The sequence below is a fragment of the Chiloscyllium plagiosum genome, unplaced genomic scaffold (genome assembly GCF_037043375.1).
Source record: "Chiloscyllium plagiosum isolate Xiang-an unplaced genomic scaffold, Cpla_swu_hap1 HiC_scaffold_4, whole genome shotgun sequence".
NCBI lineage: Eukaryota > Metazoa > Chordata > Chondrichthyes > Orectolobiformes > Hemiscylliidae > Chiloscyllium > Chiloscyllium plagiosum.
In genome coordinates this window covers 52,126,781-52,148,886 of record NW_028270142.1, presented here as the reverse complement: position 1 = coordinate 52,148,886, position 22,106 = coordinate 52,126,781, and the positions used below count along the sequence as shown (strand labels likewise).

The window sequence follows — 22,106 nt, the reverse complement described above, 5'->3', positions numbered from 1 at the left end:
AATACAATGCTTGCTCCTCTATTGTAATTTTAATGGCTCGACATTAGCCTAGACTTGTTTACTGATGACCCTTGCCTGGGTTTATAACTGTCAGGTTATACTTTCTGCTTTGGAGATTGTTTGGATTTATCAGCTGTTTGCCAAATAGTAGAATCCATTGAATCCCTACAGTGTGGAAACAGGCCCTTTGGCCCAACAAGTCCACACCGATCTCCGAAGAGTATCCCACCCAAACCCATTCCACTACCTTATTAATCTACGTTTACCCCTGACTAATGCACCTAACCTACACATCCTTGAACAATATGGGCAATTTAGCATGGCCAATTCACCCTAACCTGCATATTTTTGTATTGTGGGGGAACACCAGAGCACCTGGAGGAAACCCATGCAGACACAGGGAGAATGTGCAAACGCCACACAGACAGTCGCCCCGAGGCTGGAATCGAACCTGGGTCCCTGGCTCTGTAAGGCAACAGTGCTAACCACTGTGCAACCCAGAAAAGAACTTCCCAGTTCTGCTTTCCTATTTCTGGCAAACCTCTTGATGTGGTTTTGCTTTTGTACCAAAGCAAAATAACAAAATAACAAATATTGTTACTGAATGTTGTTACAGTATGGTACCTGGAGTCCTGACCCACCCAGAATCCTAATTGTCATCCTGACAAATGTTTAGAATGACCATTTATATTATGTTTCCTGAGCAAGCTGGGTCAGCAAAGATCAGCTTATGTTTGATTGTCATTCTGCATTGGTGGGTTAAACCAAAAGTTGTCTGAACATTCCACACTTCGTTCTTCTTTTCTGCCCTCAAGAGTTATTGGCTAAAAACCTTTTTTCTTCAGTGAAGTGTAACTCTGCATGAGAGAAATCTGAGTGTTCTTGTGTTATTTTGAGGGTTAAGTATCTATATTTTCATACTACAGTCTAAGTGTGTTAACTAGCTTTACATCAGCATTGAATAGATTTTGTTTAAATAAATAATTTAGTGCATATTATAAATGCAGTTGGTGGATATTTTACTTTACGTCTAATCTATAGAAAGCATATGATTGACCATGTTAGGAACTGGATTAAAAAAAAGACAAAATTCGTATTTTGGAACTACCGAGTAGTGAGACCAGACAATGCATTCCTCCCATCTTGGTTGTAACAATGGAAAAGCAGAGAGAACTATGTGTATATGGGAATAAATCATTGAAGATGGCAGGAAAGGTTAGGAGAAAAGTTAAGAAAGTAGACAGCTGTCAGGCTTTATAATAGGGGTATAGAATATAAAAGCAAGAAGGTTATGTGCTAAAAACTGGTTTCAGCCTCAAGTAGAGCACTGCATCCAGTTTTGGCCATCACACTTTACGAAGGATGAACAAGGTCAAAAAACACATGATGCCAGGTTATAGTCCAACGGGTTTGTCTGAAAACACAAGCTTTTGGAGCACTGCTTCTTCATCAGGTGTTGGTGAGAGAGGAAGATCTTAGACACAGAATTTATAAGGAAAAGATCAAAGGGTCATATATAAGTCATGTAAACGAATTGAACACACCTCAGATGGCTCTTATATCAGTTAGAATGGAGATGCAGGTTTTGATTGATTAATATGCAAATCCCAGAATTTCTTTCAAGTCACTGCCCTGGGACACCTTAAGGTGTTATCAATATAAAGGAGGTGACCCCTCTGGTCAGACAATGTATTTTAGGCTTAAGGTCTTGGTTGGAGTCTGTCTGTGTCTTTTGTTTCCAGAGTAGGAGTTTATAGAATGTCACATTGGCTGACAAAATAGAATGCATCTGCAAACAAAAGTTTGTAAATGCAAATTCACCTCATAGATTTATATATGCATTTGCATTTGTATGTGTGCATGCGTGTGTGAGCGGAGAGAGCGCGTGTGCAAGTGTGAGGGAGTCTATGCATCTGAGACAGTGTGTGTGTTGAGAGATACTGTGTGTGTCTGTGTGTGTGTGTGAGAGAGGGCCTATGTGAGTGTGTGTGAGAGAGAGAGCATGTGTGTGAGAGAGGGCCGATGTGAGTGTGTTTGTGTAAGAGGTGCCATCAAAAGAATTACTTCTTTCTTTGCCTATTGTTACATTGATTTGTGGGCCTTTTATCCTTAAAGTGGAGGAAGCAAGTTGACTGGTACGCACTGGTGACTGTGAAGACTTTGGGGGCACTGCCTCTGTGAAACTTGGGACCTAGAGAACCAACATCTGGCAAAAGACTCCTGCTCAGATGTAGGTTCATCCTTCTCAGCTTAATCTGCTGCAGGTAATGGGGTCAATGGTAGGAGGAAGGTGGAGCCGAATGGCAACTCTGCATTGTCCTGAGACAAAGTTCCTGGGTTGCGTTTCAAGTCATTCCTGCTCACTGATGGTGTCTGCTGGCAACCTTCAGTCTCTTTGAAGAGGGGGGTGCCTGGAATGATGTTGAGTTGGCTTGTCCCCTTCTTACCATGATGCTGAGCACCCATGGCTGGAGAGAGGGGATGCAGGTCCAAGTGAATATCCAGCGGCCACTGAGCATTCTGCTGGACCTTGGTCTCCAAGGCAGCTGCTATCTTTTCCAAGGAGGCTGCGAAGCAGTCATGTGCCAAAACTGCCACAGAGAGTGAAAATGGGCGATTCCTCCATCTTTTGCTGCAGTCTGGTGAGGGCCTTTTATCACCGTTGTGAATTGCCCTTTGCTCTATACAGGTTAAGCAAGTCATTTATGATTGTGCACAAAGGCAAGTCTTCTGTATGGGGTTGAGCACATACCCAGTCTCCGATAGTCTCTTTAGTGCCAGAGACCTCGGGTATTCTTCTATCATTGGCTGTGGGCAGATATCAGTGCTGTACTCACAAGATTTTGTCCCTGTGCCTACTCTAGCTAAGGCACTCACTGACATGACAGTCTTTGTGACGCTGCAAGGTACAGGTGAATGCCTTGCCTGTGCATAATTTGAGGTTTCACAGGCTTCATCCTCAAGAGTTTTGGTGTTAAAAAGCCACTGGGTTTCTTTCATTTTAATGTATGTTGACCACTCATACAGTGTAAGGGATTACCTTACACTGAAAGACTGGAGCGACTGGGCTTGTATACCGTTGAGTTTAGAAGACTGAGAGGGGACATATAAGATTATTAAAGGATTGGACACTTTGGAGGCAGGAAACATGTTTCTGCTGATGGGTGATTGCCGAACCAGAGGACACAGCTTAAAAATGCGGGGTAGACCATTTAGGACAGAGATGAGGAGAAACTTCTTCACCCAGGTGGCTGTGTGGAATGCTCTGCCCCAGAGGGCAGTGGAGGCCCAGTCTCTGGATTCATTTAAGAAAGAGTTGGATAGAGCTCTCAAGGATTGTGGAATCAGGGTTATGGAGATAAGGCAGGAACAGGATACTGATTAAGGATGATCAGCCATGATCATATTGAATGGTGGTGCAGGCTCGAAGGGCAGAATGGCCTACTCCTGCACCTATTGTCTATTCAGCAGAGAAGAGAGAGAATTAGTTGCTAAACAAGTACAAGCCCATTGCAGAGGGATATGTGAGAGTGGATGTACTTCTGAAAAAGCAGACAGAAATGTCCCTCTACTAGTTTGATCTGTCCATCATAGAGTCATAGAGAGGTACAGCATGGAAACAGACCCTTTGGTCCAACACGTCCATGTCGACCAGATATCCCAACCAAATCTTGTCCCACCTGCCAGCACCCTGCCCATATCCCTCCAAACCCTTCCTATTCATATACCCATCCAAATGCCTCTTAAATGTTGTAATTGTATCAGCCTCCACTTCCTCTGGCAGCTCATTCCATACATGTACCACCCTCTGTGTGAAAAAGTTGACCCTTAGGTCTCTTTTATATCTTTCCCCTCTCACTCTCAACCTATGCCCTCTAGTTCTGAACTCCCCAACCCCAGAGAAAAGACTTTGTCTATTTACCCTATCCATGCCCCTCTATAAGGTCACCCCTCAGCCTCTGATGGACTGTATCTTCTTCAAAGACAGTGAGGATGCAGAGATCAGGAATCTCTCCATCAGTCAAGGCCCTCTATTTTTTACTATGTGCTAGCTCATCCTGCAATGAGGAAAGCAGAAAGATTGAGTATGATGGGAATGAATTCATGAGCACTTGATGAGCATGCATAGTTCTGATCCCTTTCCAGTAAATGAGTAGGAAGCACAGGGTAGATTGTCAGAGTCTGAGCCCTTCAGTGCACCTTATGCATGTGATGGTGAGTTGGGCTTCCACATGTGACATGTCCATACAGTGGCAGAGTTAAACTAAATGATAACCCTTTAAGTATGAAGTTGTAGAGAGAATATGGTGACAGATCATTTGTCCGCATCTTGCACTGTGTCTGCTGTTTGTCTGTTAGAGACCTCATGCGCAACCTGGGCCCAAGATGTTTGTATCTGTCAGGGCTTTCATGTCTATTAGAAAAGAGAATTTCTTTTCTTACCCTGACAGCCTAGAATATTCAGTGCAGCATTCATGAAGTGGCAGCCAGATTCTGGTACTTTGCAGATGTCTCAGTGGCAGGAGTGACGATACATCCTTTTGTGGAATTCCTGGCTGCAGCAAGTGAAGGGTGTCTGGATGGCCTTTAAATATGAGGCAAGAACCTTCAAACCTGACCTGGAAGATGCTGGTGGGATGTAAACCTCTGCTTATAACCCACATGACTGTCAACCTGCCATAAATTTGCTTGTGCATAAGAAATGAGCTGAAGAAAGGATGATTGAGTGAGAAACTCATCACAGATCATAGTAGATGTGATGCCATTTAGGTGGTTGCCACCATACTTTAATCCCAGAATTGAAAAATCTCAGCCAGTGTTGGTACGTAGTTAATGCTTCTGTTTCTAAATAAATGCCTTTGGCACTTGAGTTTCTGTTCCTGATTTATGCATAATAATGATTGGCTCTAAGGTCAAATGTAGAATACTTACAGGGCTTTCCCGAACAGCTCCAAAGCTGCAGCCCCACTTACTACAGGTTCCCAAGTACAAGCTCTGCTGCATCATGTAGTAAGACTGTTATTCACATCTTCAGAGACTGGCACCACGCAGAAATTAAATTACTCTGTCGACAAGTATTCTACCACTGACCAAGCTCAGGAAATAAAGTGAGCTGGTCGGGAGGGATTACACTGTATTTGTATTTCACATGAACCATCAGGAAGAAAACAATGGTTTTCATTCATTTCTAGCTTCATTGAAGTTTTACAGAGCTGAAATGCTACAGAATTGGGATGGTGCACTGTTTTAATCCTTAGCAATACAAGTAATCACTTTAATGATAATTAGCCTTCATGAAGTGGTATCAGTCTAACATGCTTTCAGATCATTTAGTAGTATTTCCAATTATTTCAGGAAAAATCACAGGAGTTGCTGGAGATTTCTTTTTAGCCTCAAGCCTATGGCTATGTCACTGGTAGTAACCCTTCAGGCTTTAACACTGAAGGGTTAAATGAAAGATCCCTGAGGCTGCATGAATTAACTTTGCTTTGATTTCTCCTACACCGTAATTTGCATTATAGGAATCCGTGTCAGATTGAAATATAACTGCATCAATGATACTTATTTACATCAGAAGCAATACATAATACTTTCTGATGCCATATTGTCCCTTAAATCCACCCTTCCAGGCTTCTGTATTTCTATTCAAATTAATAGGCAACTGCCACTGGTGCGTTAAATTACTTCTTGTTTTGTGGCAAAGATACAGCTGGTAAAGTTATTACTGTATTTATGTTCTGAAACACATTTGGAAAAAAATTGCTATTTTAATTTTTCATATGTAAAATCCATTCAGAAGTAAATCTAACATATTTGTGTTCGTAAAATAGTGCATGTATTATTTGCAGCATTTAATTAATGTATGGTTTCATATCAAACAGAAATACAAACTAGGCCCTGAGGACTTCCAACAACTGTGTTGAAAAGAAAGTATTTAACATGCGGAATTTGTCCACAGCTGATAATTTATTGGAACTCATCTGTAACAAGTCCTGGCACTGATTTATAAGTTGATTTGAAAAATAAATAAAAGTGATAGAAACCTACATTTGATTTTAATGATAGACTGTTGCAGCGTGAAAAGTAAGGATATGAAACATTGCAAGGAAATTAGATATTATGCCCTGAAGACAACTACAGCAACTAGCCCATTAATTATTAGATATTTATTATTAAAAATTTCTCTTCATGAGTGACTGCAGAATGCTCATGCAAGTCAAGCTGTTGAGTTTTGACATGAATGAAGTGGATGGAGCTCATTTGTTTCATCGTGTGCTGACAGAGCGAATCTCCAGGAAAGGTTTATCACATACTCTGGTACAACACTTTGTGTCAGTAAGATTACACAAAAAAAGGTAATAATAGCATTAACCAGTTAATTTATTTGTAAAAGGGGGACGAGAATGTTTTATTCCATTATTTGGAAAATTAAAAACCTGGCAACATCCTTGCAGGTCTCAAATACAACATTGTTTAGTGTACTCTTCAACTTTCAATTGCAACGAACTTAAGCAATAAAAACATTGGGTTTGATCAATATTAACATGGGGATGTATTCAGGTAGGGTGGAGGGAGAGAGAGGAGTGGAGATGGGAAGGAGAAACAACAAGGCCATCTACATTCTATTGCTAAACTCGGGTCCATCGTGATTAATTCTCTGAATGTAAGGGTTCCAGGGCCGTCCTTTTTAACAAATGAACTTTGTAGGCTTCATTCCAAAATCCAAGGACGAAAAGAAACCTTTTGCCTGAAAATAACCAGGTAATGGATGGACCGCCAGCCCTCCCTGCTATGGTAATTTTCAGAACGGTGACACATTATATACCACCCAATTTGTAGATGTGATGAGCTCCAGATATCTGCCATTACTTATGTTTTCTTTTCGATGACTTCCCTGATAAGTCGCTGATCCAACTGATGCAGTTAACTTTAATAATTGAAAGGGTAGTCCATGCAAGCCCAGTTGTGGACACATTTAAAATGTAGCTTCTGCACAGCAAAAACTTTGTTCTTAATGGAGGTGAAAATGATTTTTCTAAACAACTGCACTGAGAAAAGAATGATCACTTTTTTGCAAAAGTGCTGTTCTCAAAATTAAGAACCTGAATGCAATAGGCACTGATGGATACAACCTATTCTGCCTTTGCATACTTGGAATTGCAAACTTTGTAAATGAGAACACCAGTGGCATCTAGTGGTATTCCTGCACACTACACAATCCCTTTTTCTTAACTGGTCAGACAAGAAAAAAACCCAACCTCTTTAAAGACACATTAATCTCTTCTCAATCATATAGAACATCTTTGACAGTCTTTATTTTTGTAAGAATTCCATGTGCAAAATCCAGGAGGGGCTGATGGCAAAACAGCTAATAAATGGAAAAACCTTTTACTTCATGCAGCATTTGGTTAGAATCTGGAATGTACTGCCTGAAAGTATGGTCAAGACAGATTCAATCCTGACTTTTAAACAGGAATTGACTAAGCAACTGAATAGAGAAAAAATGTGGAGCTTGGTGTAAAAGGTTGCCAAGTGGGACTCACTGATTTGCTCTTACACAGCCAAAATAGACATATGGAGCAGAAAATAGTCTCCTTCTGTGTTATATGAGTTTATGTAAGACCAATGCAATCAGAACAGTAACATTCTTCAACTGGTTTACTGGTGGGACAGGAACTAGTTGCTATGAATGAGTGGTTCGCACTGCTGCCTCACAGCTCCAAGGACCTGGGTTTGATTCCAGCCTTGGGGGACTGTGTGGAGTTTGCAAATTCTCCACCTGACTGCATGGTGGGTGTGGTGCTCCACTTTCCTCGCGCAGTCAAAAATATGCAGGTTAGATGGATTGGTTTTGGTAAATTGCCCATAGTGCAGACTAGGTGGGTCAGCTATGCTAAATGCAGAGTTACAGGGATAGGGTGGGTAAGGTTCTGGGAGGGATGCTGTTCGGAGGGTCGGTGTGGACTTGATGGATCAAATGGCTGTAGGAATTCTATGTTTGTATTCGATGATTTTACAGAGAGTAAATGTATTCATTTGATTTTCTAGTAGGCACCAAAGTTCAGGATCGATCAGCAAGTTCAAGAACTGAGGAGACTTGTTTAATTTAATCAGAAATCTCCTAACTGGGTGACTCATGCAATTATTTGAAAAACACAATTGTATTGAACTGACCTTGCAGCTTTCAAAACTGGATTCAAATCTTGAATATACAACATGCAGAGTTTTGCAATGTGTTATTGAAGCCTCAATTCGTTAGCTAGTGGGCATATTCACTATTTCATGCAACCTTCAGGATGGCTGTTTGACTCGGAAATGAGAAGAATGGGCTGGATTTTATGGTTGGATGTGAAGGTGGAGGACATCCATAGGCATGGATGCCATACCTGTCACTTCTCACTTGGCCCTGCTGCATAACTATCCAGCAGCATTATACATCAACCAGAAGTACCCAACCCTGTAAACTTTCACCATGCAGGCTGCTGATAGGTAAGGGGCACACCCTCATTAGCAGGAGCCCATATTCCTTGCCATAATTTCCTAACTTGGTCCCATTCCCACCTTATGTAACTCTTTCTTTAACCAGCAGTTGGGGGATGGATGCAGTCCCAGTCATAGCCACTGCTCCCACTGGCACAGTCATTCGAGTGGCGAGCAGCTCTCACAGGCAAGACTTCCTTATGGGGTAAACCGATTAACATGCCTCCAAATGTTATATTCTGATGGGTGAGCAGACAAGCTATAGGTGTTTGCTGGTTTGGAGAGAGGGTAACAATGCTACCCCCACCCCGTTGCCTGAAACATCCAGCCTATAGTCAGCAACCAATCGAAGCTTGAGTCCAATGGAAGGAATTTTGCTGGGTATCAGACTGCCGACCACATGACAATAGCAGACATGGAAATGGACAGCATTCCTTTCCAATGTATAAATAACATACTGCTTCATGAGCACAAAACAAGGTCTTGCTATTTGCTTCTTCACCATCCATAAATTTATTTATACATGCAAAGTATTCTGTACATTTCTGGTCCAATGTCTGCTTACTCCTAGCTTTGAGGGATGAGAAAATAGAAGAAAACTTGCAGCTGATGGCAAAAAAAATTGAAGTGTTGATGATAAGAGTGACAATGAAAGAGGCGCAGAAGAGCTCTCTTAAGAGTTTGAACCAGTACAGGACAATGTGGCATTGTTTGGACATGAGAATTGTTTTACAAAAGTATTTTGGTTTTCATAATGTGAAGTTGGTGAAGGAGATTGTACCAGCTGGCCATGCAGCTGCAGAAACATGTTGTGGAGGGAGGATACCAGTCAGAACAATCTCTAATACAGGCAAAACTGGCTTGTTCCAAAAGAAAATGGCAAATAGGACTTAGATGCTCAAAGAAGGGACCACATGTGGTTTTAAAGCAGCAAAGGACAAGCTAAGGCTCTTACCATATGCCTGTATTGCTGGTTTTGAAGTGTAAAAATTAGCCTATAGGTCAAAAATCTTCAAGGCTAATAGAAAAACTCTAACCCCGATCAGATTTATGGAAGGCTGATAATGCTGCCTTCGTACAATAGGAGTATTTGTTGACTGGTTTGAGAATTGCTTTCTGATGAGTTCAGGACTTAATTAAAGAAAAATAGTTTTTCAAGATCCTACTTATAATATTATTACACCTTGACATCCATCCAGTGGTTATTTGGTTATTCACTAATGGGATATGGGCATTACTGGCTAGACCAGCATTTGTTGCCCATCCCTAATTGTCCTTGAGAAGTTAATAATGCCTTCTTGAACTGCTGCAGTACATTTGGTGTAGCCAAACTCAACATGCTGTAGGGAGGGAACTCCAGCTTTTTGACCCAGTGACACAGAAGAAGCAGCGGTTAAGTCAGAATTGAGTGGTATGGAGGGAACTTGCGGGTTGTGATGTTAAATGTTAGAATGTGGCTGACTCAAATCCTTTTCAGGCAGTGAAAGGCAAATTTCCACCACCTTCTTTAACTTTTGATTCTCTTGCATTACAAGGATTAATTTGCCTTAAGAGTACTCTGCCTCCACCAAGATTTGAGACAGATATTCCAAAATTACACAACCCCCAGTATCAAATTAAATGCTCACCATCTCTTTGCTGACTCTAAATTTTAAAACAGCGTGTCCTAGTTCTGGACTCACTGAGAAGAGAAAATCTTGCCAAGACTATTCAGAATCTCATATACTTCAATTAAGTAATTCCTCACTCTTCAAAATTCCAGTACGACTCAGCTCAGTCTGCAAAATATTTATCATTCCAGTTTCCATTATCATATCATTAACTCACTATTTCCACTCGAAAAGACCAGCACCTACTTTATCTACTCCTTCGTTTTTAGATACTGTAGAAACTCTGCAGGAGCAAAACATGTTTTGCTTATTTTCCCACCCCTTTTCACTTCTGGATATAGAGCTTTTGAATGAACTATCACATCAACATCAACCACCTTAAACATTCCTCATTCCTCCACCTTCAAGTAAGTCTTCACCAACTTATAAGGCATACCAGCAGAAATGAAGAGTTAATGTGACAAATAACATTTTTCTTAGTTTGTCATGATACTTCTTCAGTAAAATAGCTTCATGTTTATTAAAAAACATAGAAGCAATGTTTCATTATTTGTGTATCGCATATATTAAATTTTTGGATGGTTGGAACCTATCCTACTGACTCCAATGTTTATCATTTGTGAAAATTCCCAGAATTAAAACCCCAATGAATGGTGGGACTTCATTGTAGCATGCTTAATTGTTGCATCTTTACAGAAGAAGCTTACTTCTTCATAGAACGTATTGATAATGAAACTTGAATACAGAACAGTGGCACAGCTAGTGAACATGTGAAACTGGCAAAAGACTATATCAATTTTAATTGGCTTACTGTTCATCACTACTGAATCTTAGTCATGCATACCTGAAATGAAAAACTGTAAGACTTTATTTATTAAAACTGGCACTGAAATACATTACTAAAGAATAAGGCATCCATTCTGAATTCTTAACTGACTTAGTTATTTCACATGTACTTGTCTCTGCTTTTAATAATTTAAAATTGACACTTACATGAGAAGATGCAACCTCCAGTTAAACAATTCAGTGATTCACTGCAAATAGTAAAATATGTGACAATTTTCAACAGGACAAACAATAGGACATAGTTTATTTATTTTTCTTTACTAAATGAGTGAATATTGAAGAAAATATTATTTGTAGGAAAACATACATAGAAAGTCAAGTGGTTGAAAAATAGGTTTTGAAATTGAACCCTATTCCAGGACTTTTCAAAGTCAAACTTTATTATTACTGGGTAGTAAGCCATGAGCTTTAAACACCTTTAAGCATACAAAGGCATATCGATGAAATATTTTGGTATTTATTGGTAGGCATTTGCAATCAACCTAATCAGATGTGTTATGACACCTCTCAGTACAGGTGGGACTTGAACCAGGCCTTTGGGCTCAGAGGTAGGGTCACTACCATTGTTATAAGAACTCCTTGATGTTTATTTGCATACTTGAACTATAAATTAGATATAAACTGGACAACAGATACTAAATCATGTCCTCCTCTTGGTGTTAGTACAAATAAACTACGGTAGGTGGTGTAAATCTGAAATAAAAACAGCAAAATGCTTGAAAACTCAAGTTTCTTTTTCTGGACAAGAGACATAATGGACTCAATGTTAATTCTGTTTCTCTTATCACAGATGTTGCCAGATTTGTTGGGCTTCTTTAGCAGTTTGTTTTTATTCACCTTCAGCACTAAGTGTGCGACTTAAAAATTGTAAAAGTCAAAAATTAAGTTTGAATTTAATTTACTTTGAATATAAATGTTAAAAAATTAAGAAATCTAGTTTATAAAATGTGAGTTTTGGTCAAATTAACAGCCTGTCAGAATGGAGGATTCCAAGAAAACACAAAGTTGTTGGGCTGACAGGTTTTTTTTTTAAAATTGATCAATTAATTTCTTATCAAACAAGTCCATTTTTGTACAAATTAAAACCATCCCAGCAGTTTCCATTGGCTTTGATTTGATTTTAAATTAGAATATAAACAATTAAATGCATTTACTCCGCCCCCCCCAACCTTCAATTAAATTTCCCATTGTGAGCTTGAACTAACAACTTGTATCATGTTCTTTTATCAAATCCCTATTTCAGAAACAATTCTGTTCAGTGTTGGTGGTTTTAAATAGTGTAATATAATAGTACCTAGTAGTAGATAATTAAAAAAAAACACACAGACAATTGCAATATTATTCCCAAACACACTGTCTCAGCAAAACTGATTCTCAAAGTCTATCTAAAAGAGACAACAACAAAATCTAGTGTGTTACTGTTAAGAAGCCCAATGGATTAACATTATCCATATTATATAGAATGTAGAGATCCAGAATTACACCCTGTCCAAAATCACAGATCTAACCACACAGATGCATGGTAAGAATAGCCAACAGAAAGAATCAACTTTGTTGTTCTGAGAAGGGGCAGGCGATCACCAGGCGATGTCATGTTGTACTTCTTTTTCGGTTTTTCTCACTTATACCTCTGACTTACAATTTTTCTCCTGAAAACTAGAACAATGCATGCATGCTGAAATTGGGTGTCTGACAAATTTCATTTATTTGTATGTTGAGAATAAATCAAACATTTTTTTCCAAAAGAAGGAAGATTTTTTTTAAAAGTGATCTTTATAACTGTGAGAGAAGTACCATTCACAGAAAAATTATTTTTTTAAAAAACTCTTTTGATCATTGGGAACATTGCTTTCTTGCTTGTAATCGGTTTTATCCTGAAGCTCTTTCACCAAGTCTGGCAGCTTTTTTTCCTTAATCAAACGTAAAGCACATAGAAAGCACCTTAAGCTAACTTATTCCAGACTCTTAACTCCATTGTTCCTTTCACAACCTCTTTCAATAGCCTGTCAAAGACATGCACTCACATATTTTTATGATTTCCAATATAGCATCCACTGCTGCTAATACTAAATTTTCCATTAAACAAATCAGTTGAATTTAAAAATACTCCATTGACAAAGTGACTTCTTACTTTAACAATTACTTAATATGCATTCATGTACAAGATTGCTGCCTCCCAGCTTCTCAAAATATAATGCCAATTAAATTTCTGTAGTATCCCACATCTCCTCCTTGATTTTGGAGAGGTGTGAGGAGATGTTATTGAGTTTGTTAAGCACCAGTTCAGATATGATTTGTTAATTATATAAAGTGAGTACACAACTGTGACAACTAGGGACGGTTCACTGATACCAGAAGAGGTACTGGCTGTCAGCACAGAATTAATTGGACTTGTTAAGTTTTGGGGGCAGATTCCTGCTCTCCAGTTGAGCTGTTAGGGAACTTTTCTGCATCTCTTCTTCTGGTCCACCTTTCATCATGATGAAGGCTACTGCCTACAAGGACTGCCCCTGAGCACTTGAGAATAGGGAATAAGTTATGCTGTGTCAATCCATTGCCTGAACGTTTTAGCTATGTTGGATGACTGCTGTCCTCTTTTCCACCTCCATTTGACAGTTAGTTTCCATTCCTTATTAAGAAGGAAATTAAAATTTTTTGAAAACATTGCATGTAAAATAGTGTAGTGTTGCACTCAAGAAACCTTTTGTTTATGCTTGTGAAAGGCTAATTACTACTGTTACACAGTTACATGAGGCCTCATGCTATGCAGGAAATGCAGAATTTGAAATGCTAAAAGCTTAGTTTTAAAGAGAACCTCAATTTCCAACATTATTCTATTTAATCATTGACAGCCTTACTCGAGCCTGTGACTTACATAGTAAAAATATTCATCTCTCTAACTAAAGAAGCATGCTTACATAATTTCCTGTTAATGCACACAGAGTAGTATTTCAATAATGGCCACAAATATACAAAATTGTATCTATCGCTAAAGATTCAGCCACAGTGCAATGTTTACTGTATTTTCAACCCAATTGTTGATACTTTGCAATAGAGTGTGCGCTCCATTTAAATAATGACGATTATGAAAGTGGAGAGCAATGCCATTTTGTAAACTTACATGAATCCAAGGTTTAAAAAAATTGTAACTGCACAATATTCAAAAGTTTAGCAATATGCTTTACTCAGCTTCATTTTTCTTTCCATATTAAAAGACATGTAACTCGAACATGTTAAAATACATTTTATCATTCTCTCAAAAACTATAAAAAGGATGAAAAAGGTATTGTGCAAAAAGAGAATAATGGAAAGGTCACAACACAAAATTAATTTTGTGATAAGCTCACTGGAACTTCTCTGGTCCATGACTCTAAAGGTTCTTCATAAAAAGATGAACAGTACATTCCACTGGAGGTGCTGTGCATGAGATAATATTTTGACAAAACACAGTAAACATGTTTTAACATGGCACTTTTTTTGCACTCAAATAAATTAACAATAAAGAAATATTTGCCTATTTAGGGTCACTCTCCAATGAAAACTTCATAACCACAACGTTTAATACACATTTTCCAACTGTTGTGCATTAATTTTAGAACTCAGTACATCAAGATGCATTAACATGTACTTGAGAGGTATATTTAATTGTACAATCATGATAAATAACCACTTTAAATACTATTGTACCACACAATTATTTGTCAAACTGTACAAGTATGCACATGTTTTAAAAAAACATTTGGCCCCATTAGTAATTACCACTGAATGAAAAGAAAAATGCAGAATATGTCCGATTCATTTACAAAGCAATAAAAACCCAGGCAAAAGTTTCAGTGGCAAAGCAGTGACAAGTTCATAAATCAGGAATTTTATATACATTATTAGTAAACAATCTTTGTGATATTTACAGACAACATTGACCATGAATTGCATTGTTACCTTTTACAACATCATCCTGTTCAGAGTTTTTCCAATCTTCACTGGTCAAATTTGCTTTTTAGCAAAAATAATCAATCAATCACATGTGCATCATGTGTCCATTGCTCAGGTCCACTGCTGCAGAATGTCCTGATGCAGTCAATAAATAACTGCTTGGTGTGATCAAATCCAAATAATGGATGTTACTATGGACTCTACACAGTCTGAGACATTGATCTAATTTGTTTTTTCTTGATTACATTCCAAAGATCAAGCGGTGATGGCAGCTTAATTTTGTCCCTGTTTTTGCTGTATATATTTAGAAAGATACCAAGGAGGACCACAATACCTGACCATAAATAGCTTAAAAGACAAAAAAAGTGCAATTAGTTTTACTACAATTTGTAGAATCTACAGACTCCTACCATAAAAGTTAAAGCTTAAACACTGAAATTATATTTCAATATCAGTGAACACCAGAAGTTTCTGGTGCTAATCCACCTGATATATTCCTGGATTGTCATGCACAAAAGTTGCATTCATCTCCAAAATGAATGGAGACAACCAGAATTGGATAGGAGCAAACACAGACAATGTACAATGAAATGAACTGACAAAATTGATCCAGACTAAATTTCTGACCATGATAAAATACCAAAGGACAAATATAAAATGAGGCAGCTTGGAGAAAGTGTTGGGACTTATTCATTCTAAGGACAGGAAATGATGGGTTGGTGACACCTTGAATTTGGACAGCAGCATTTGCACAATTAGTGGAGTTAGTATTACAAGGAGGCAGGAGTACTCAGCAGTGTACAACTTGAAAAGACAGAAGAGCTGTCAGGGGGCATGCGACTGTCTTTCAGAAGAGAGGCGGCAGTACAGTGGAGGTAACCTCACTAACACACAAATATGAATTGAAAGTTGTCTTCTAGTGTGGTAGGGCCTGTTAACCTCTTTTGAGGACCAGTTTATCAGGCAATTAATTGGAAGCAAGCTGACTCCCTATCCATACTTCAAAAATTTCATTGCATTCTCGAGGCCTCCTATTTTTATCTCCACAAACAGCTGAAAATCCCAGTTGTTGTGTCTCTTGAGAAATTGGTCAGAGTTATGGATAGGGCTTCAAACTAAATATTGGGGAGGAGGGATTGTGTTCAGTTGCATGGAAAATAATGGAAAAAGTTAAAGGGTGGGGGAAGGGCTCAGAGGAGGTTATTAAATTTTCCAGAACAAGTAACAGAGAGAATGGAAAGCATCAGGAAACTAGCTTCAGTCACAACAGATGCTGGGACAACAATGAGAAGGGGGTAGTCAGCACAGGACAGAGGATGTACTTAAATGGATGCAGTACATGAAATACAATAAATGAGCTTCAAGTACAGATTAAAAGGCAGGTGCAATGTTGTGGCTATCACAGAGATGTGGCTGCAAGGGCATCAGGGCGAGAAACTAAATATCCAAGGACATGTGTTGTATTGAAAGGAGATGGACAGAGGGGCAGGTTTGCCTCATTAGTAAGAAATGAAATTACATCAACAACAAGAAATTATATAGGGTTGGAAGATGTATAGTTAGTGTGGGTAGAGTTGAGGAACTGCAAAAGAGAGAAGACCCAGATGGGATTTGTTTACAGGCCTTGTAGCAGTAGTCAGGACGTGGGGAAGAAAATAAATCAAAGAGATAGGAATGACATGTAACAAAGGCATTATTACAATAATTGTGGGGCTCTTCAATATGCAGATGTACGAGGAAAACTAGGTTGGTAGCTGATCTCAAGAAAAGGAATTTGTGAAATGCCTACAAGATGGCATTTTTGGTGCAGCTGGTGGTACAACGTATTGGGGAACAGGCAGTTCTGGATTTGGTGATGTTTAATGAGGCGGTCTAGAAATATGGTGCCTAAGCTGAAGAAACCCCTAATGTGCAGTGACAATAATGTGATAGAATCTTTCCTGAATTTTGGGGGGGGGGGGGGGGGGGGGGGGAAGGGGGTGAAGAAGCTGGAATCGGATGTAATGGCATTACTACTGAGTAAAGGTAACCATTAAGACATGAGGAAGGTACTGGCCAGAGTTGGTTGGAAGGGGAGCCTAGCAGAGAAGGAGGAGCAGTAATAGCAGGAGTTTGAGGGTAATATGGGAGGCATGGCAGAATTTCATCCTAAGGAAGAAGAAGCATATTAAAGACAGGAGGAAAAGGTAAGTCAGGGACTGGACAAAAGCAAAGGAAAAGGAGGTTAGTGGGAAGCCAGAGGAGTGGGAAGCCTTTAAAAACTAGAAGACAACTAAAATGAGCAGGAAGGAAAGAGATGATGAAATAAGAGTAAGCTAGCAAGTAGTGTAAAAGAAGTTTGCATGAGTTTTTAAGATATCTAAAAAGATAAGAGAAAGGCAAGAACGGACACTGGACCACTGGAAAATGAGACTGGAATAATAGTAATGGGGAACAAAGAAATAGCAGGGAACTGAAGTGGTATTTTGCATCAGCTTTTATAGTGAAAAAACACCAGCAGCATACCAGAACTTCAAGACAGTCACTGGCAGAATTGAAGGTAGTGGCCATGACTAAGGAGAAGCCAAAAGATCTGAAGGTGGATAAATCACCCTAACTAAGTGGGCTACACCCCAGAATTCCGAAGGAGCTAGCTGAGGAGATTGTAGAGACATTGGTTGTGAAATTTCAGGACAGACTGGATCGGGGAGACAGTAGAAAATAACTAATTTAACACCCCTCCCAGGGAGGGAGGGGGATAAAAGAGGAAACTATAGGCTGGTAGCCTGACCTCAGTTGTTGGTAAAATTTGAGTCCATTATTAAAGATGAGACTATGGAGTACTTGGAAGTGCATTGTAAGATAGGGCTAAGGGAGCACAGCTTCATCAACAGGAGAGCATGTCTGACAAATGTTTTAGAATTATTTGAGGAATTAATAAGCAAGTCAGACATGACAGCCACTGGATGTGATCTATTTTGATTTCCAGAAGGGCTTTAACAATGTGCTGCACAGGAGGCTGCTAAATAAGATAAGAGACTATGGTCATAAGGGTTAGGTGCTGGCATGGATAGGGGATTAGCTAATTGGCAAAAGCAGAGATTTTCAGAATGGCAGCTGGTGACAGGTGGAGCTCTGCAGGAATCAGTGTTGGATCAACTATTCATGTCATACATTAACAATCTGAGGAAGAAGTGGTGAAGCTGCAGAAGGACTTGAACAGACTAGGAGAGTGGGCAAAGACATGGCCGATGGAATACAACGTGGGAAAGTGTGACGTTAAGCACTTTTGAAGGAAAAATAGAAGCGCAGATTATTTTCAGAAATCTGAAACACAAGGGACTTGGGAGTCCTAGTTCAAACTCCTAGTTAACATACTAGTTCAGTTAGGAAGGCAAATGCAATGCTGACATTCATTTCAAGAGGGCAAGATGATAAGAGCAGAGACGTACTGCTGAGGCTGGACAAGGCTCTCAGTCAGCATTTGGAATATTGAGAGCAATTTTGGTCTATATATTTAAGGATGGTTGTGCTGGTCTTGGAGGGGATCCAGAGGTTTACAAGAATGACCCCACGTATGAAGGGCTTGTCATATGAGGAGCGGTTGAGGACTCTAAATCTGCACTCAATGGGGTTTAGAATAATGAGGAGGTGATCAGACTGAAGCTTACAGAATACTGAGAGGCCTGGATAGAGCAGACGTCGACAAGCTGTTTCCACTTTTGGATGCAACTAAAATTAAAAGGACACAGCCTAAGAGTGGAGGGATGACTTTTCAGAACTGAGGAAAGGATGAATTTCTTCAGCCAGAGGATGGTTAATTTGTGGAACTTACCTCCTCAGAGGGCTGTGGAGGTCAAATCATTGAGTTTATTTAAGACAGAGATTAATAGACTTTTGATTTGTAAGGAGATCAAGGGCTTTGGGAAGAAGCCAGGAGAATGGGATTGAGAAATATATTAGCACTGATCGCATGGCAGAGCAGACATGATGGGCTGAATGGCCTAATTCTGCATCTATATCTTATGGCCTTATGGGACAGAAGGTTAATGCAGAAATTACAGGTAGGTGAGATTGATCTATGAAAACGTTTGACTATAGGGCATTGTTAAACAACTGTTCAGCGGAACGACTGGACACGTTTAGGCATTGACTCGCAGTTATCATAAATGCATTACTACATTTCATCCACTATATAGAAGTATATGCAATTTCAAACAATTAGCAAGCTACTTTGTGGCCATATTTGCATAAGTTTTAGATTTACTTACTGAAAAGTAAAAGGCTTTGCAAAGAAGAAAAATGATAGACCAATTGTCATTGCTTTTCTTCCAGTAGTTACTGCAAAGAAACAAACATATGTTCACCTCTGCTCAGAAATATTTTATCTACTGCAAACACAGTGGGAAGAAAAAGAATCAGGGGAGTAACTTTCTGAAAATTTCTATGTAATGTCGAATAAATGGCAAGTTTCAAATTAGTTAACAGACAATGGTCAATGTAGGACTATGTTTGTCAAATGAATGAATAACACTAAACAAAAATATTGGCAGCCTAGGATACATCTAAAAAAAGCCACTGCATTTCCGACTTACAATAGCAGGTTCAACTACATAACTGATTTCAACTCCAATTAAGTAGGCCAGCATTAGTTGGGTTGCATGATAAAAGAACATCAGATTTTCCAACTCAGAAGGCTGCAATCCAATTTAGTCTGCTTTTTAAAAACAATTACTGGGGTAATCTCTTGTGGCTTTAATGTATCTATTGATACTGTTATGACATGGAGTTGAACCCCTCTGTTAATTAAACTAAACACCCAGAAAAGCTCACCTTGCCTCAATCTGTTAAAATATGAGTGACAGAACTCTCAAGTTCCACCATTTAAAGAAAATAACATTAATTTATTTTTTAACTCTAAAAGTGAACATTAAACAAAGGCTAGTCACAAAATTCTAAGCCTTCCCTTCTCTTAACTGCTTACTATCTGCTTCCAACTCTAACAATATGCTGTTCCAATAAGACACTTATTAAAATGACGTCAATGTAATTTCAAAACCACATAGTTGCTATCTTCTTCTGTGTCTTCGCTCTTCTAGCTGCAATCTTCCTGGCTTGCCTTCTTTCTACTGTATATTTCACATGAAAAGATACTTTTGATAGAGAGTGTTTTCTAATTTCTTTGACAGCAAGATGTTAAGATGGGCAATTAGCTCTGCAGGAGTTTCTCTCTATGATAGTTGTTCTCTAACCAATCATCAAAAAATCTGCATTCTTATATCTCCAACATCAGATCATCTCATTGGTTAGATGTTGGCAAAACAATCATTCAAACGCGATTGGGTTTTAGCATTTTGGGGCATAATTTAAACTGATTGGTTAAATTTGAATTGTCGTCAAAACTGCAACCAAAACTCAGGTATCCATTTCACAGCCAAATATTACATATTTTCATTTTTCCAGTACAATCTGAGACTGCCATCTCATCATATTCATAGGTACTTGCAACCTCTCCGTTCAGAACAGTACTCTCTCTCAAAAGATACAGCACATACCTTCAACTTCATAACAATACTAAAGACATACAAAACCTTACTCAGGAACCCCTAACTTTGGCCTACCTAAATTATATAAATAGAATACCAGAGGACAGAAGTAATACACATTCTTACTTACAAAATCCAAAATGCTGTTGACTGCTATTTCTTCATCTAGCTGTACCAATTATCTCGAGTTTTGAATTCAACCTCCCAGATGACTCTTCATTCACACCCTTCTTATTTGGATTGGTTCTGCTGCCCAAAATGTATCATACTTATCTATTTAAATTGCATATGCTAACCATTTGGCTATTTCACTAACCAATGTCCGCATAAGTCTTTGAAAATCCTCCTCAACATTTATGGTTACTTTTGCATTGTCAGCAGATTTCAAGATTCTACCCACCAAGGTACAATTTGTGTTTTGGGTGTAATCTGGACATAAATTACTATCATATTGGCCCAGTTTTCAAATCATTCATTTATGGGATAAGGGCATCATAGGCTCAGTAAGCCTTTATTAACCATACCCAAAGTTAAGTGTCATGGGTCTAGAATAACATGCAGGCCAAAACAGAGAAGGACAGCACATTTTCTTCCCTAAAAAGGAAAAGTAGAGAATCAGCTGGGTTTTTATGACAATTGATAGCAGTTTGATGATCATCATTAACTCAACTATCTATTCCAGTTTTACTGAATTCAAATTTCACCATTTGCCATGGTGGGATTCAAACCCACGTCCTTGGAACATTAACCAGGGTTCTGAATTACTAATCCAGTAACATTACTAGGCCACTGCCTCCATCTGTAAAAACTGATGCATTACAGGTAGATTTAAAAAGAGAAAACCAAATTATACTTTATTAGAATAGCATAGCGGGCAAAACGTCTGATCACATTTTTTGCTGTTGAAACAACTACTTAAAAAGGAACAATAACCATATATGAGGGATATACTACCTGTTACAGCAACAAGTGCTCCAAAGAGTTTTATCAAAGCTAGTACAAAGGAAATTCCAAAATATCCAGTCAAGGAAAACATAAAGGCATAACCATATGTCTGCGTAGGATGCTGCAAAACAAACAAGGGAAATGAAAATCATGCATTACCAATGTCTCCAGAAGCACAGATGATCTTGCACAGTTATAAACAGACATTTTTGAGTTTTTTAAATGCACACTTAGACAAGCAACATTCTCTAAAGAATGAACTATTCAGGTTGTATACATTGCATGAAACAGCCATCCTTCCTTTTCACTGCTAGGTTTTTTTTCTGAGGCCCAAGAAACCGACCCAGGGTTTTATTACATGTGGCATGCAGCTCAATTTTATATTTAAATGGACTAGTTGCATTCTGAGAGAGGGATAGTTACCCAGTCCCCAGGTCTGCTTTCAAATGAGAAAATGAGCAAGTTAGAAACTTTTCACCTTGTCTCTATCCACCCTGTCTATACCCTTCATGATTTTGTAAACCTCAATCAGGTCCCCCCTCAATTTCCTTTTTTCTAGTGAAAATAAATCTAACCTACTCCACCTCTCTTCATGGCTTGCACCTTCCATACCAGGCAACGTCCTTGAAACCTTCTCTGCACCCTCTCCAAAGAGGTCATGCTTTCAAGGTGAGAGGTGGAAAGTTTATGTATCTCCTCTGATTCTTTTGAATACTGTCTCTTAAAATTCTGATACAAGGAAGAGGCGGGGGTTTACAAGAACAGA

At 38.9% G+C, this 22,106-nt stretch overlaps 1 protein-coding gene across 2 annotated transcripts in view; it reads right to left on the bottom strand.

Moving 5' to 3' along the window:
- Window positions 1–14,100: 14,100 nt before the first annotated feature.
- slc35b3 (solute carrier family 35 member B3) overlaps window positions 14,101–22,106 on the bottom strand; it is a 46,939-nt gene continuing 38,933 nt past the window's right edge. For both annotated transcript variants that reach the window (XM_043688590.2, XM_043688591.2), the window contains 3 exons: window positions 21,350–21,461; window positions 19,121–19,190; window positions 14,101–15,218 (listed from right to left, as the gene is read on the bottom strand). In XM_043688590.2, the coding sequence (XP_043544525.1) occupies window positions 15,071–15,218; window positions 19,121–19,190; window positions 21,350–21,461 (330 nt within the window). In that variant the 3' untranslated portion in view covers window positions 14,101–15,070. The remainder of the gene's footprint in view (window positions 15,219–19,120; window positions 19,191–21,349; window positions 21,462–22,106) is intronic.